We start from the raw sequence: 16,711 nt of genomic DNA, 5'->3' as shown, positions 1-16,711 counted from the left end.
GGAAACGGTGCGGCCTCCTCTATCATTTGGAACTTACCAATACAAATCTTCATATTTTAAATGCCTTCTTATTGTTCTAATAAATGCAAAAGTTGGAGCTTTGCTTGTGTTTTTTTTGCTAAGAATCGGATGTCTTATTTGTCTCGCAGACTCGTTGACACTAAACGTAGCAGTTTAATCTTCCTTGTCTTCTCACATGGCGTACTGATTCTTTCTTGCTGAGAACAGAGTTCCAACCTCCAGTGGATCGCATCTTCTGGTCGTGTGATCTCTCGCACTCAAAAAGGCAAAGAAAAACCGATAGATTTGAAGACAAATAGGCTGTGTCTTGATATGTACCAATTCAATGACAGCGATCCTATGATGGCTCGTGATGCCGCAGTTTGTCTTCCACATGCTAATCCTTTTGGATTGGTTCTCCAAAACAGCCAAGCACGATTTTTTATCTCTTGATAGATTGATTGCCATGTCCAACCACAGAACAGGGGAAATCTCTGCTTGCACTTGCCTTTGTGGTCGCCTGTCATCTCCGCACTTGTCGTCGCATGACGCCGTCCACAAGCATTCCTCTGGCTTTGCTCCTCTGCCTTGAACCTCTCGAAGAATCTCAACCTCAGACGTCGTTGGACCGGGCGCCGCCGTCCCCACATGGGAATATGCACGCTTTCCTCGTGCCATCTTTTCCGCTTCAAATCCTCCTCCCGCCGCCCCCTCTCTTCCGTGCGTGCGGAACTCCTCGCAAAAGGCGCCATTTTTTTTTGGCCCAAAGATGACGTCTTTCGGTTCTCAGACTTTCCTCCTCGAGGCCTGGAATGGCGGTGGTAACAGCCCCGTTGTCCACCAGAGCAAGCCGAGCTGCGGCAGCAGGCCGCCAGTCGTGGCGGCGTATTGCAGGGAGAATGGTATTGGTCCCGGCGGAGGTGGGTGCCGGGTGAGGTTCCGGATGAGAAGGAGAAGAAGCGAGGTTTTGGTCGGGGTGGAGAAGGGGACGGGCCTTCGGGCCACCGGAAAAGGTAGCAGCTTTGAGGGGGAGGGGGGAATAGGGGATGATATTGTTGCTGGTGGCTATGTCGATGTCGATTCAGCTCAGGCTACTGTGAACAAGAGAAAGAAGGTTCTGGCAATGCAGCAGGACTTGATCCAGCAGGTCTCTCTCTCTGCCCATTTCTTCTTCTTCTTCTTCAGAATTAGGATGATATGGGGCCTTGTTTTACACCGCCTACTCATCTTTCAATGCATGATACGGAGTCAATCTTTTAATCTCTGTCTTGCCTTTTGAGTCCTAAAAGATATTGGAGATACATAGAGCAAAACAAAGCAAAGAGAGAAACTACAAAGTTATAATCTGTATAAATGCTTTTCCATGTAAAATAAGGAGTAATATCAAAATTAAAGAACTCTGAGCAACATCAATTTGGTTTATGGTCAGATTTATGGATTATTTCCTTCTAAAGAGAGGCATAGTTTTCCACAATAATTTAGTTAAGTTTTCATTTTAGGTTAGGACACTTATCTGCTGACTTCCATTGGTTGAATTGTTCTAGAACTGGAAGCATGATTAAGGGCTGAATACTCTTTAGCCAATATGCATTTGTTGATCTTAACTAATGCATCTCATCTCAGAATGTAAGCTAATATGATTACTCACATTTGCTCGACTTTCTCGTTTTGCTTCAGATTGTGGAAAGAAGGAAACAAATTTCATATTTAGAAAGCAGAGCTGCTGAAGCAGATCAGGATATAAATTATTATTTGAAAGATCGTAGAAACATCAGTTTCAACCCAAGTCCAAGTCATCTTGTGACAAATGGAAAATACAATGTCTGCACTGTTTCTGAAGGTTCAGTCCCGTCTACTGAATCTAAGATGTCTGAATCTAGAAATTCTCCAATGAAAACAGGAGAAAGTGATGATAGCCTACAATCTGAACGTTTAAGTCCCAATCCTCTTGGATTAGCGAAGGATACCGATCTCGATACTACAAATCCTGTTGAGCCAATATTTCTAGTAAAAGAGCCTGAAAGGAGTGTCAAAGATGAGAATGCTGAGAACCAAACGGAAGCAGAGTTTGATAGTGTAGATCCTGAAGCTGATACAGATCCTGAGGAGGAGAATATGGATGACCCTCCTTTAGCTGGGGTGAATGTCATGAATGTGATAGTGGTAGCTGCAGAATGTGCTCCTTGGTCCAAAACAGGTATTGCATTTTACTTATGCCTTTAATGGCCGATCCATATCTTCTATAGTTTTAGTCCTTTCTCTTGTATAACAAGATTATATTTAGGATCTATGCTCCTTATTTTGTGATTTCAATGTCATATTTGAAATATAACTAATTGTCAACTTGCGTTAAGCTGCACTAATGTTTATGTTTTTTATCCTTAATAGGAGGGCTTGGAGATGTGGCTGGGGCTCTGCCAAAAGCTTTGGCTAGAAGAGGGCATCGGGTTATGGTACTTCTTTTCCTTATTTGTTGTCGTGTTTTCTTCTTTTCTTTTCTTTTGTACTTCAAATCTTTATTACTTATGGTGACTCTAGCAATTTCACATGTATAAATTAGAATGGCAAGTTCAGATCACAATATTAAATTGGATTTATGGTGCTCAAAAGATCAGTTCCTTAGTATTGCTATTGAATATCCATTTGAACATATCATTTGCAATTTTTAGGTTGTTGTCCCAAGGTATGGCAATTATGCAGAACCCAAAGATACAGGTGTTCGCAGATGCTATAAAGTTTATAGGCAGGTATGAAGCTGATGTGTGATGTCACAATGTCTAGATTTTAGCTGTAGACATGTTTCATTCAATTGCTGTCATACTTTGGGGTGCAGGATATGGAAGTGTCTTATTTTCATTCTTACATTGATGGTGTGGACTTTGTATTTGTCGATCATCCGGTTTTCCAACACCAAGAGAATAACATTTATGGGGGAAACCGACCGGTAAACTTGATCTACAACTCAACCCTCGCAAACGAGTCCATCCATTTCATTTACTATTAGTTAATCGCCTTTTCAGTGAACTGAAAATACAGGAATGAGATGTACCAGCTGTTTGTTTCCAGTGGATAACTTGTTTTTTGGTAATCGATGCAGGACATCTTGAAACAGATGATTTTGTTCTGCAAGGCAGCCGTAGAGGTAATCTCTTTTGTCCTTATTAACATCTTCATCCATGATGTTATATGTAACAGTTATCCTTTAGTATCAGAAAATTATAGAGAGCATTTGTACTGTTAGAATATTTGAAATTATTGCATGAGGGGACTTTGGAACTGGGTTTCCGATAGGGAGTTCAACTGTATCTGGGTGTCATTTCACTACTGCTTTGAGCTTAGCATTTCGAGCTCATAACATAGTTGTGAATGCCAATCTCCAACCCCTTTTTCTGCTTAACCTTTTATGCCATATCTATCTTTGCATATAAAATTTTTTTGGTTTGGTATTGGCATTGTAAAGCATTCAGACTGGTGTGTGCCCGTTAATAGTGTCCTCGGAGCTTTTACAAGAGGCTTTGGCCTCACAATGAAGGTTAATGAAGCAGTTCAGTTTCAAACATGTTTAATTTGTGTATACTTGCTGATTCTTAGTAGATTTTATTTCTCTGTCAATTTGGTGAAGAATTTGCCATTGCATATATAACAAAGAAACTTATTTCCATCTTTTAGGTTCATGACTGTTGACACTGAAGGTTTTCAGTGAATTCCCTATTGCAATTTTCTGTCATAACAAAACTAATAAATGAAGTTTTAGTAAAGTTACAACCTTTATTATGTTAAAAAAAAAAAGTTTTTCATCAATGTCATCTTTAGATTCTAAGATTTCTGTAAATTTAAAAAGCAAAAGAATGGTTGACTTAGACAACTAAAGACACTTCTAACAAAGCGAAGCACAAATTCAACAGTCGTCAAGGCTGTCTTGCTACCTCCGTTCACCATGATTCTTACAGCTGAGTTCTTCTGACCAACTTGCCTATGTTTCTGTTGTTTGATTAAGTATAAACTTAGCGAGAAGAACCCAAATATTTTAGATTTGTCTCTGTTATGGTAATAATACCCAGAATTTTTTTTATCTTGCATCTCTATATTACTCTTATGATGATGTCCTGAATTCTGATTGCCGACTAGTAATACCTGTAAAGGTGAAAAATAATTGCTCCTCATATTTCATATGTAGAATTTGAAGTCATTGTTTCTACCAATTCTGATAAGCCAAGTCGGTTTCCGGTTAAATTCTCATTTCATTCATGTTATACTCTTCAATCACGAAGATCATACAACCAAATAGTCACTGGCATCTAGAAAACAAGTTTAGCGACACTGTTAACTTCACCTTTCAGCGAATATACCAACCTTATTCTTATCTCACAAAAGGCAGAGATTTCATGTAGTTGGTCTTGTGAATCACATTTTATTGTTTTTACTGACTCAATCTCAGGTCCCTTGGCACGTTCCCTGCGGTGGTGTCTGCTATGGAGATGGAAACTTGGCTTTCATCGCGAATGACTGGCACACAGCACTTCTACCTGTTTATCTGAAGGCATATTATCGCGACAAGGGCTTGATGAAGTATGCCAGATCTGTTCTGGTGATCCACAACATAGCACACCAGGTTGGCTCTTTAAGCTTCTTCTTTGTGAAATCCATTAAGGTTATACAGTTGCTTATGAGTTCCATTTAAAAGGATCAAATTCTCAAGTTCTCCAGTAAATCCTCGATTACGATCTTTGTGATTCGGTTTTTAGCATGATTTTGGTGTTTCTAGATCCTCTTCTCTTTGCCTGTCCATAATAATCCTGCAATTCCATTTTTTCTTCAACATGTATCTGTTGTTCTTGATAATTACTCTTTCCATGGTTCATATGATCTAGAGACACATCACATGGAGTTAGCTTACCCAATTACAGGCATAATTCCATGCTTCACATTTTTTGACATTATATATATATATATATATATATATATATATATATATATATATATATATATATATATATATATATATATTCTTTTAAGGAGATAGTCTATTATGAACTATTCAAGTTCTATAGCACTTTTTCATCACACATGAAGCAATTTACACCCTTCTCTTGTGAACTCATTGTGTGTCTTTTTTCGATAGCTTCAAAAGCTCTTTCTTGAGCAATCAAACATGCAAACTTCTTACCAAATTGTCAACTTTTGATTTCTTTTTCCAAGTTGCTTCATTCTGCAACTAACAAAAAATTCTTAGTTCCCATCAGGAAGAGAAAAAAGTCATTCCAATCAACATAAAGATGATGCCATTCCTTTATATTTCTTTAGATCATCTGCCAAAAACAAAAAAAATAGCAAGAAGAACAAATTCTGAAAGCAGGAAAGTGAACAAGGAAGAGAGAGAAGAATTGAACATGAGCAAGATATGGACTCAGTCCGTAGCATAGTTCTTCTTGTCCACGTTCTTATTCTGATGTCTCATGCAGGGCCGCGGTCCTGTAGAGGATTTCTTCCATTTGGACTTGCCGGAGAAGTACATGGACCTCTTCACATTGTATGATCCGATTGGAGGTGACCACTTCAACATCTTCGCCGCTGGGCTGAAGACCGCCGACCGCGTCGTGACCGTCAGCCATGGCTACGCATGGGAGCTCAAAACTTCCCAAGGTGGCTGGGGACTTCACGGGATCATAAACGACAGCGACTGGAAGTTCCGAGGCATCGTTAATGGCATCGACATAAAGGACTGGAACCCCGAACTGGACGTCCACTTGAGCTCCGACGGCTACACCAACTACTCCTCGGAAACAGTCAAAACCGGGAAACTCCATTGCAAGGCGGCACTGCAGAAGGAGCTCGGCCTACCTGTTCGACGAAATGTCCCCGTGATCGGCTTCATCGGGAGGCTGGATCACCAGAAGGGCGTGGACCTCATCGCGGAGGCCATGCCGTGGATGGTTGCCCAGGACGTGCAGCTGGTCATGTTGGGCACCGGAAGGCCGGACCTGGAGGAGATGCTGAGGAAGTTCGAGAGAGAGAACCATGACAAGGTCAGGGGATGGGTTGGGTTCTCGGTGAAGATGGCGCACAGGATAACTGCAGGCGCGGACATCCTGCTCATGCCGTCGAGGTTCGAGCCGTGCGGGCTGAACCAGCTGTACGCCATGAAGTACGGGACGGTGCCGGTGGTGCACGCCGTGGGCGGGCTTCGGGATACCGTCGTCCCCTTTGACCCCTTCAAGGAGACGGGCTACGGGTGGACGTTCGAGAGGGCGGAGTCGGGGATGCTGGTCCATGCACTGGGCAACTGCTTGAACACCTACTGGAATCACAAGAAGAGTTGGGAGGGGCTTCGGACGAGAGGGATGACACAGGATCTGAGCTGGGATAATGCTGCTAAGCATTACGAGGAAGTCCTCGTTGCGGCCAAGTACCAATGGTGATGATGTATGCGAACAAGGACGTCTCTCACAAGGTGTGTTGGTGTCGTTCTTGGTGCATTTAGTTTGACATACAGGAGGGAGGAAATGTAAACTGGTTGGGGTCAGCGTAAAGGATTCATTCCTGTGATCAATGAAATTATACTTAATTTCATTGCTACTGCTGAACGCAACACTGCATATTGGTGAGGAAATCATGAGAAGATGCGACATAAAGGTTTCTCCCTAAAGCGTTAAAGATGAGCTTGGTTTACCGCTGGATTCTTCGGACTTCGGCTGTATCATCTTGTAGTGTCAACAATGGAAGGCCAGAAACGAACGAGGCTTCGAGATCACGAGCAAGCCGCACCAATTTGTCGACTCTAATCCAGACTCGACGATATGTCAAAGCTACTGCTGCACAATTAAGTCATGAAAACGACATCAGATCTTCGAAAGGAGACCACCTTCGAAGGGAGAAGAAACAAAACACCTTCTGGTTCAAGTGCAGCTTCGATCCTTACCTGCAAAACAACCTAAGAAACAAATTGTCGCTTTTCGTCTTACCACATCAAACTACAAAGTAAAAAGAAACTAATGTTGTACGATTGAGTAGCTAATAAGGCTCCTACTAAGAAACTTTTCTACAGCTCCAAAGTTCTGTATCTTAGAGGTCCATTTAAAGGTGAGGGTGAAGTTGAGAAAGAGCACAGGATGGTAGAGTGAATATTGAAAATGTCCAAGGCAGCTTCACTTGTGGAGTCCAGAGGCCTGCAAGGCACATTATTTCCCTTTGTTTATTGAACAAAAACTGAAAGAATAATGATGAAAATATAGCATGTCAGCCCATTTTTATTCAATCAAGACTGCAAGAAATAATGATGAAAATATAGTATAACAGCCCATTGTTTATTTCAACAAAAACTGAAAGGAATAATGATGAAACATAATTAGCTGAATAAAGTAGCTCCAGAGTTCACTGGGCTGATGTAATATGTCCCAGAGATTGAACAAAGAGGGCAATTATCTAAGGAGGAATAGTTAACAGGATTTCTGTGGAAATGTCAGCGTTATCTCGAACACATTTGCAAGTAGAAAGAAAGAAAAATATACAGAAACCCATTTGAAAGGAGAAATATCTGGAAATTCCTTCAACATAAATGCAACTATGAGAATAAAAATTTGTCAAGCCAACCTGATACATATGCCCAGTTGCTAATGACAAAAATACCGCAAAACGTTCAAGAAGAGAAAATTGCAAAACTGTAACAATAAAAATAATTAAGGCACACTTGTTCTAGGCTTGAACGAACACCATGCAGTCTTAAACTAGTAAGATGCAACAGAACACAGACCTTTAAGACACACTTTGCAAATAAATTCATGCAGGAATTTTATTAGATGCAACTGACCTAAAAAAATATGAGAAGATGCAGCTTATGTAGTGTAGTATGGAGGCTGGGTGGTTGGTGCAGCAGCAGGCTGTGCATTTGCCAGAAGACCATATTGAGATGACTCCTGTGAAGCTTGAAGCAGCGCAGAAGGAGCACTGGAAGTGGTTGAAACTGGGTAATGGGAAACAGGTGTTGCAAATGTCTGACTGGGGAACATGTTAGAAGCTGAGGCAAAGCTTCCACTTGACAAGCTAGGATTCCATGTCGTCACTTGGCCATGCGGAACTGTCACTTGTCCTGTAGCTGTGAAATCATTGCCAATATATGTGGTTGTAGATTGAGGATGAACTTGCCAACCAGTAGTGGTCGGCAAACTAGGAGCTTGGGACGTCATTAGTACACCAGTGTCCTGAACAGTGTAGTCTCTGCCTCTATCATTATGCACCTAAATAACAACATATATACATACAATCAATCAAAATAAGAGCATCATTGCAAGCAAAGGAATGAAGCGTCAGGAAGCATACAAGTACAGAAAAAACAAGGACATGAAGGGGGCACAATTTTATTTTCTTTCCTGATGGATCGTGAAAATTCTTTCACTGAAAGCGAGTTCCATAAACTTAAGTGTTATATTGTTCCATTTAATCCAAAAAATTGTATACCTTAACACTGAGATCAGTATGACGAGAATATGTCAAATGAAGCTTACAATAACCACCATCATAAATGCAGTGTCCCTCCAAAGCTTCCTTGGCAATTGAAGCAGTTGTCACATCTGACGAACAAAGAATTGGCACACTGAGGACTTAATGGCAAAACCATTTAACTTTAAAATAGGAGAAAAGAACAATATAATGATAAATAAATAAATAACAATTAATGCAAACTTTTTATATTTCAACCAGCAAAATCCTTTACATTAAAAAAAGAAGTGGTTGATTCAACCATGAAAATCATCCTGTAAAATATTCAATGCACTGGTGATCACTCAGATCACATAACAGCAATTAACTGCTCAGGTTAATACCACTTCTAATGGTTTTAACTTGCATAATAATATTTAAATCTGTCTCCAGATAAACCTCATTGCAATATAAATGAGTAAGATTCCAGTTGAACCAAGAAAAGGAGTCAATATCCTGGCCTGGCGACTTCCCTGGCATGAGCTACACATATAAAAGCAGCCCACTCAGCCAACGATTACCCAAAACCACACTTTTAATATTAGCAATGATTGGCAACCTAGTCATTCTAGAAGTCCCAAAGGCCACCAATATTCTCCTCATTCTTCAGATGAGAATATGCCTTAAATATATGTATTCCTCATCTCAAACCAAACTCAAAATACAGGCATCCTAACAAGAAATACATGTCCTCCTCTACATTTTTTTTGTGGAAGAAAGAAGGTTCAAATCAGAGAAATCAAGATACACCGAGATAGAGAAACCAAGACGGCACAACAGACCACCCAAACGGGAAAAAATCAAGTCAAGACTGTTTGTAAAGGTAGATCCAAACCGACTCTAAACTAAGCAACCATCTCAAAGTCTAACTTAATTGGCCTCACAGTTGACATGAACCCATTATAATACACTTATACTAAGGCTGGGAACATGATCAGAATTGTCTCTATCAATAAAGACCTTAACCTATAAGGGCATCCCAGTGTAAGGAATTATCCATCCATAGGGCCTCAGCCTAGGGTTGGCACTATGGGACACCAGGACGTTATGCCAGCACCACATGACACCTTGGATGGGACACCAGGACGTCATGCCAGAACCTCATGACACCTTGGATGTCTTCATGAACACAAGGTACAGCAAAGGATGGGTTGATAACCTTCATGGGGCTTTCATACAGTTAACCGCCCATGTTTCCTGCATCAACAGAGGTACAGAACAAACTCTGCATGTACTAGTGTACACATGCACATGCATACAGTTGTTTGCATCAAAACACACATGTACATGTATTTGTAAATAATTGTAACCTATCTGACTGAGGTATGAATCTATAACCTCAGCCACCATTGATGAATGTACATACATGAACACATGCACAAGATACCAACAAAACCTTCTCAAATTCCACTTATGACTTTCAAAGAGAGAGATCATTTATAAACAATTTCTATACATTTGCACAGCCAATCAAATGAAAAACAGAGCTAAAGTTACTATATGCAATTAGTCAATCACTAGAAGATAACATACATAAAACACTATTCAAAAATTTCCACACCAGGATATTGTATCAATGCCTGCATGCCACCATTTTTCTCAAAAATTGCAATCTTCTGCACAGTTCCAAAGGTGGAGAAGACCTGTTATTTTTAAAGAATGTTATGTGCCTTTATGTTGATGCTTAGCTAAAAGTTGAAATGTTAAATAAAAAACATAGAGGTAAATAGAATAGGCCTTACTGTATGTAGAACATCAACTGTCACAGCATATTGCATATTCTCTATGGAAGCCAAAAGGACATTACTTTCAGTCTCCTTTTTCACTCCATCAGGACCAAGCAGTGGCTGTAAAGGGCTTCTCATAGGTGTATCTAAAAAGGAAAAAAAGTTGATGTGGCAGAAGTAAATTTTAATACATAAAAAATACCTGTACAGAACCCTCAATTGCTGAAGGGTTCACAGGAAGAAAGGGATTTGTGTAGTCCCTGTTTAAACAAAAACATCAAGACAGATTATTATGGTTTATAAGTTATATACAAATGTGCAACAATATTTGCATATAGAATAAATCAGGTAAATCATACATTTGATATTAAGAAAAGCTACTGCAAAGCATGTCTAATATTATAGTATGTCACCATGTCGTAGTAATGTAAACTGGAGATACATATACTGAAATTATAGCAAAGCATACCAATAGCAAAATGGAATGTAATGGGTAAGAGAGAGTGAGAAACCTCAACTAAAGTGGTACACCACTGAATCACAATTAAAATATTTGTAAAAAGTAATATGATCCAATTCTGACTGAATCTGAAGCATAAGAGAATAACAAAAGAAACAAAATTTAACAGTTATATATAAATAGACTGCTAGTCATTTTGTTATAAAATCTGCTTAAATACTGTGCTGTGCTAGAGATAATAATAATAAGAAATTCAACAGAAGATATAGTTTACTATCTTAAAGATAGCTACTTATATATGGAAGGATTGCTCATTTTTCAGAATCATGATGGAGTAAGTTGTCTCTTGGTTTGCAAACTTCCTGCCTGATTATGGGAGTAGACTGAACTGACAGAGGCATAGCTTCAGAAATTTCACTAAGGTCAAAGAAATATTATGCCTAAAGAACCCATCAAACTCATGTCAGGTGCTTGTACTAGGTATTAGAGTTCATTATAATTGAATACTAAAAACCAAGAGGGAAGCTATGGTATATTATATTGCAAATATAGTTAATGTTCATCATTGTTTCATGTTACTTCCCTACTATGGACCAAAAAATTGAGAAAAGCATTGAGAATAAGAAGATTTAACACATTCAAATGTCAAAATAAAATTGCCAAAAACATTAACAGCCTCTGTACTTCTAGCACCAATTTGTACCTGCTACGATGTGACTGGAACTTTATACTTAAATCTGTATGGGCCGAATATGTGATCCGCAAATGGCAAGTTGTAATGTGTTCAAGTAGTAAGTACCTGCCATTTTCAAGGTCAATCACCAAGAATTCAATGTAGAGGAAAAACCAAACACATGGAAAATATGTGCAACCTAGGAATGCTTCTTCCGTCCAATGCATTTCTTGCACTTGCAGCAGTCTCCGCATCTGTGTACTGGATTAGTGCCTGTAAAATGTTTCAAAGTAATGAAGGTAAATTGCAGCCTGCAGATCCCGCAAAAGGGTCAAAGGTGGTCTCACCTGAAAGCCAGCAGCTTTTTCAAATGTTGCAATTTTATGCACAAACCCAAAAGCAGAGAACACCTAAGACAAAGTTAAAAGCTTTTTCATGTTAAAAGAGTCAAGTAACTTAATCAACATAGACCATAAATATACACCCATAACTGAATCTCAGTTCATGTGTGGGAATTATCTATAGGCGCTTATAAGGAAGATTCTCGATATACCTTAGCCCCCAAAAAATATTAATGAAAAATCTCTCCAAAATATTAATGAAATACATAAGTATTCTCTTTCCAGCAGAGATCTTCTATGGTTGATTGAACTGCTTCAGCTATGAAACATAGCTCAACAAATTATTAGATGGAAAAATTGGACAAGTCATTTTAAAGAATAGAAGAGCTTCAAAGTCCAGCAGGTCAAGTAAAAAGTATCAACCATATATAAGTTGGAAAATAATAGAAGACCAACACACTGCCAGATTTCATGAATCTTGTTTAAGTCAAGAAGTCCAATTGAAAATCTCAAGTCTTTTGAAAAATTATCACTCTATAAGGATATAAGGCTAGGTTTTAAATGTCAAAATGGCGGTGTCATAACTCATAATAAAGAAGGGAAAACAAATGCCTCCATTCTCCTAATGCAATAGGTCATTTACAAAATTTCTGCAAGTAAACATCGACCTGCTAGAAGACAACAAAAAGAATTGAGCAAGAGCAGTATATATATATATATACACACACACACACACACACACATCACTAACCTGCAAAATGCTTCACAGAACTAAAATTGCACTATATAATAAGGTGATCGTATCATATACAACAAAGGGAACCCAACCAACAGAACTTACCAAATGAATCACATCAATGCTGACATCCCCAGATTCAACACCTTCAATAGTGACCAGCAAGACATTCCCAGGAACATCTCCAGTACTCTTGTTATTCGTAATTTCTTGCCTATTAGAATACTGGATATAGACAGTTTTTCCACGAACTTGGGCAGGCTCAGATGAAGAAGCATAGTATGACACCATTGAAATTGCTTGGTTAAGATCAGCCTAGAAAGAAAAAACCAATTTTCAAGATTAATGCACTAAAATTTATATTGAAAAAATAATTAAAAATTAATACAAAAGAGGTAGCAACTATAACTCTTCTGATGCAAGGCCTCACAAATGAGTAAAATAATTAAATAGTTCATTCACAAGCATACTACATCAGAAGGGAGTAAACACATGTATTAACTGACCTAGAGATTGTAAAGCTAAAATCCTAATTGTGTTAAATTACATTCTGATACCCAGAATTTTGGATCTAGTATATCAAGAAGATAAGAAACAGTTGAGTCCTGTCCAGGGGAATATCAAGTCAGAAGGGTTGCTAATCCATGAGATATCAAGTCCTGGAAAAGTAGGGTTCGTTTCAGGCAGCATTTGTCATTTTGGTAACTTCGATCCGTATGGAAGTTCAAGAATAAGCCCAAAATCCAGATGACCCTGTAGGTCCAAATTTGGTGGATCGCATGAGCACTATGTAGGTCCAAGTATCATGGAACACAAACTAATTTTAGTCAAATTAAAGAGTATATAATTACAGATTCACGGCAATCGCTAGATTTTACTGGAAGGAAATGATGAGAATATAATGCGTCTTTACAGCACCAACAATGTTACGAACAGCAAGACATCACGAAATCAGAGAGAGCCGGTACGGACGAATTCTACAAAGGCCTGGTTCTTGTTGGCGCCGACGTTGCACATGGTGTTGACGATCTTGCCGAATGGCCTGCACAGGGCGACGAGCTCCTCCTCGGCGCTGTCCCACGGCAGGTTCCGGACGTGCAGCACCTTCGATGGCGTCTGCGTATACCGGAACTGCTGCTGCGTTCCCTGCCCCGGCGCCATCGAAAGCACTCCTCTCGTTCCGACTCTAGGATCAACAAACGGAGGGAGGGAGCGAAGGATGGATCAAAAGCGTCAACGATGCTTCTTCTTCCTAAGATTAGATCAAAAACAAAGAAGAAAGAAATCGGAAAAGGAAGCGTGGTCGCCTTCCTTCCCTTCCCGTCACTTCTCTCTCTCTCTCTCTCTCTCGCCCCTCTCTCGTCGGCTTTTCCTTCTCTATCGCCTCCTCTGGAGCCGGGAGCAGCCCTACCGACCGGATCGTGTCGTATTCCGGGTATGACACAGGAAAATACACGAAGTATGCTGCGGGTCTCGCCCTCTGCCGTTGGATTTGTTACCCGGTTGAAGGACTAATCAATAACGTTATCTCTGCCGTCGGATTTATGTATTAATTAATTCCAAAAAAATCAAATTAAGAAAACTTAAACGCCCACCGTGGGGCTCGAACCCACGACCACAAGGTTAAGAGCCTTGCGCTCTACCAACTGAGCTAGACGGGCTTATGTTATAGCTCTACTTATTTTTTCTTTTATATATTATATATCAGGCAACCTAAAATATAATATTCATTTCTGGCCATTTTTTCTTAAAATATATTCACCTGAGATTATCTCATCTAAAATAACAAAAGTATAAAAACCTCAATCCTTTGATGTTTGTTTCAAATCCCGAACAAAACCAATTGTTTTGTCAAATAAATTATTCCAATTGATTCAAAATAAAAATCATAAATCTAATAGAACACTAATTTATCATGTCAACTTAAGACTCGTTTGAAAGCTAATTCATAAAATATTTGTATTTCACATCATTATATATAGTACCATCAATTCAATAATTTTTTTTTATTGTCGAGCTAATTATGTATTATCCTCAAGGAACCTATTAATATTACACATTATGATCCTTATATTTAAAATATTTATATTATGATCCTTATATTTCAAAAAGTGAAATAAATAATTTTATTTGTTTCAAAGTCATTAGCTTTGTTAACATAAAGCATAACATGATATTATATGCTGAACGATATTAAGATGATGGATAAAAAGATAATTTTAATATTTTTTTTATTTTGTGAGGTATTAAAATTATTATTATTTGATAAAGTTAAAAGAATATTAAAATTATCTTTTTATCTATTTTTTTACATTGGTCACTTAGTGTTGTTTTTCATTGATGTAGCTGACGATGATGTGAAGATACATATTATTATTTATTTTATTTTTAAAATTATAGTATTTCTAATATAAATTTTTTAAATATAGAGATCATGATACTAGTAGGATTATGTAATTAGTCCCTTACCATCACTAAATATATTTTTTATTTTTTATGTGTAATTATGTATATATCAACAAAATAAGAATAATAATATGTATAAAATGAATAGATATATATATATATATATATATAATTATGTATAAATATTTAATTTCGATGTTGCATTAAGGATTATTAGGTGATTTATGGGATTAATCGAGTAAGAATTTACCATAATGACTTAAAAAATCATGTGCAATAATAGCTGTCTTTATTATATCTATTTACTGTATTAAGTATCAAATTCAAACGCCCACCGTGGGGCTCGAACCCACGACCACAAGGTTAAGAGCCTTGCGCTCTACCGACTGAGCTAGACGGGCTTACATTATAACTTTACTTATTTTTTATTTTAGATAATATATTATGTAACATAAAATATATTTCGTCTACCTCAAACATTTCACTTCTAGCCAATTTTTCTTAAAATATATTCACCTGAGATTATCTTATCTAAAATAACAAAAGTATAAAAACCTCAATCCTTTGATTTTTTTTCAAATCCCGAACAAAACTAATTGTTTTGTCAAATAAACTATTCCAATTGATTCAAAACAAAAAATCGTAAATCCAATATAACACTAATTTGTCATATCAACGAAAGCTAATTTATAAAATCTCTGTATTTGACGTCATTATATAGATTATCATCAATTCAAAAAAAAAATTTTTTTGTCGGGCTAATTATATATTACTCTCTAGCCCTATTAACATTACACATTATGATCCTTATATTTAAAATATTTATATTATGATTCTTATATTTTTAAAAAATAAAATAAATAATCTTATTTGTCTTAAAGTCACTAGCTTCATTAATGAAAAATATAACATATGATATCATGTACTGGATCAATATGAAGATGATGGATAGAAAGATAATTTTAAAATTTTTCTGTTTCTAATACGTGAGACATTAAAATTATTATTATTTCAATAAAGTCAAAAGAATATTAAAATTATTTTTTTACTCATCATTTTAATATTAATTTAATATTTAGTGTCAGATATTATGTTTTTCATCAATGTAGTCGATGATGATGTCAAGATAAATAGAGTTATTTATTTTATTTTTAAAATCATAGAATTATTAATACAATTTTTTTAAGTATAGAGATCATGATACTAATAGGATTATACAATTAACCCCTCACCATCACTAAACATATTACGAGGATACCTTTTATTTTTTGTGTAGTTATGTGTTCATCAACAAAATAAGAATAATAATATGTATAAAACGAATACTAAATATGTAATTTCGATGTTGCATTAAGGATTATTAGGTGATTTATGGGATTAATCAAGTAAGAATCTACCATAATGACTTAAAAGATCATATACAATAATCACAGTCTTTATTATATCTATTTACTATATTAAAAGATTGATATGATGCGGATAAACATTATGGTGTTACACATATAAATGAATTTCTTGTCCTCGATTTGTGAAATCAATATAAAAGCATATCAAAATTTGCTTAAAAACCTATTATAATGACCTAAAATAGAAAAATCTATAGAATCACTATTGAAATGAGTTGGATAAATTTTATGATATTACATACATATTGTTACATTTGATTGCATAATCAAGTCTAAGTGTAAAACCGTAAAGTTTATTCAGCTGACCTTAATATTATATAAATAACTACTCAGTTGGTTTTCCTAATTTTGTTTATTTTAAGGACTTTTTATAGTTCAATTTGGTAAAATATCATAACACTATAAATAAAGTATATCAAATTGATCCCAAACTTTCACTATATAAATACTTTATCATATTATTATTATTATTTAATTATTTAAATAT

General features: G+C 37.0%; 2 protein-coding genes and 2 non-coding genes across 6 annotated transcripts; 1 reads left to right on the top strand and 3 right to left on the bottom strand.

Moving 5' to 3' along the window:
• Positions 1-730: 730 nt before the first annotated feature.
• Positions 731-6,576, top strand: GBSSII-1 (granule-bound starch synthase 2, chloroplastic/amyloplastic). 2 transcript variants are annotated; one of them, XM_065103456.1, is made up of 8 exons: positions 731-1,147; positions 1,678-2,197; positions 2,389-2,453; positions 2,670-2,717; positions 2,795-2,944; positions 3,098-3,142; positions 4,439-4,612; positions 5,463-6,576. In XM_065103456.1, exons 1-8 carry the CDS (start codon positions 770-772, stop codon positions 6,417-6,419), a joined length of 2,337 nt encoding a protein of 778 aa, XP_064959528.1. In that variant the 5' UTR covers positions 731-769; the 3' UTR covers positions 6,420-6,576. The 2 variants fall into 2 exon arrangements, with proteins under 2 accessions (XP_064959528.1, XP_009395950.3); XM_009397675.3 differs by having other exon boundaries at positions 2,670-2,747; positions 2,834-2,944.
• A 427-nt stretch (positions 6,577-7,003) lies between these two features.
• Positions 7,004-13,848, bottom strand: LOC135582933 (polypyrimidine tract-binding protein homolog 1-like). 2 transcript variants are annotated; one of them, XM_065103457.1, is made up of 11 exons: positions 13,385-13,848; positions 12,518-12,727; positions 11,683-11,745; positions 11,535-11,608; positions 11,366-11,461; positions 10,405-10,462; positions 10,218-10,322; positions 10,037-10,118; positions 8,455-8,567; positions 7,808-8,234; positions 7,004-7,166 (listed from the first exon to the last, which is right to left on the bottom strand). In XM_065103457.1, exons 1-10 carry the CDS (start codon positions 13,571-13,573, stop codon positions 7,833-7,835), a joined length of 1,392 nt encoding a protein of 463 aa, XP_064959529.1. In that variant the 5' UTR covers positions 13,574-13,848; the 3' UTR covers positions 7,004-7,166; positions 7,808-7,832. The 2 variants fall into 2 exon arrangements, with proteins under 2 accessions (XP_064959529.1, XP_064959530.1); XM_065103458.1 differs by lacking the exon at positions 7,004-7,166 and having other exon boundaries at positions 8,090-8,234; positions 8,502-8,567; positions 13,385-13,847.
• A 152-nt stretch (positions 13,849-14,000) lies between these two features.
• TRNAK-CUU (transfer RNA lysine (anticodon CUU)) lies at positions 14,001-14,073 on the bottom strand. Its single transcript has one exon. It is a non-coding gene; the product is annotated as a tRNA-Lys (tRNA).
• Positions 14,074-15,146: 1,073 nt separating this feature from the next.
• Positions 15,147-15,219, bottom strand: TRNAK-CUU (transfer RNA lysine (anticodon CUU)). The gene has a single exon. It is a non-coding gene; the product is annotated as a tRNA-Lys (tRNA).
• Positions 15,220-16,711: the final 1,492 nt, after the last annotated feature.

Source organism: Musa acuminata, chromosome BXJ2-4 (genome assembly GCF_036884655.1).
Source record: "Musa acuminata AAA Group cultivar baxijiao chromosome BXJ2-4, Cavendish_Baxijiao_AAA, whole genome shotgun sequence".
NCBI lineage: Eukaryota > Viridiplantae > Streptophyta > Magnoliopsida > Zingiberales > Musaceae > Musa > Musa acuminata.
Note: the sequence above shows the minus strand (reverse complement) of the source record. Positions and strands in the feature narration are given on the sequence as shown.

Bases quoted from the DNA above. Each gene is read 5' to 3' on its own strand.
- LOC135582933 (XM_065103457.1), bottom strand. From the start codon at position 13,573: ATGGCGCCGGGGCAGGGAACGCAGCAGCAGTTCCGGTATACGCAGACG. The intron at 11,462-11,534 runs GTTGCACATATT...TGAAAATGGCAG, and splicing joins GACGGAAGAAGCATTCCTAG to GTACTTACTACTTGAACACA. The intron at 8,568-10,036 runs GTGTGGAAATTT...TTTGTTCGTCAG, and splicing joins GGCATTGATACAATATCCTG to ATGTGACAACTGCTTCAATT.
- GBSSII-1 (XM_065103456.1), top strand. From the start codon at position 770: ATGACGTCTTTCGGTTCTCAGACTTTCCTCCTCGAGGCCTGGAATGGC. The intron at 1,148-1,677 runs GTCTCTCTCTCT...GTTTTGCTTCAG, and splicing joins AGCAGGACTTGATCCAGCAG to ATTGTGGAAAGAAGGAAACA. The intron at 4,613-5,462 runs GTTGGCTCTTTA...TGTCTCATGCAG, and splicing joins TCCACAACATAGCACACCAG to GGCCGCGGTCCTGTAGAGGA.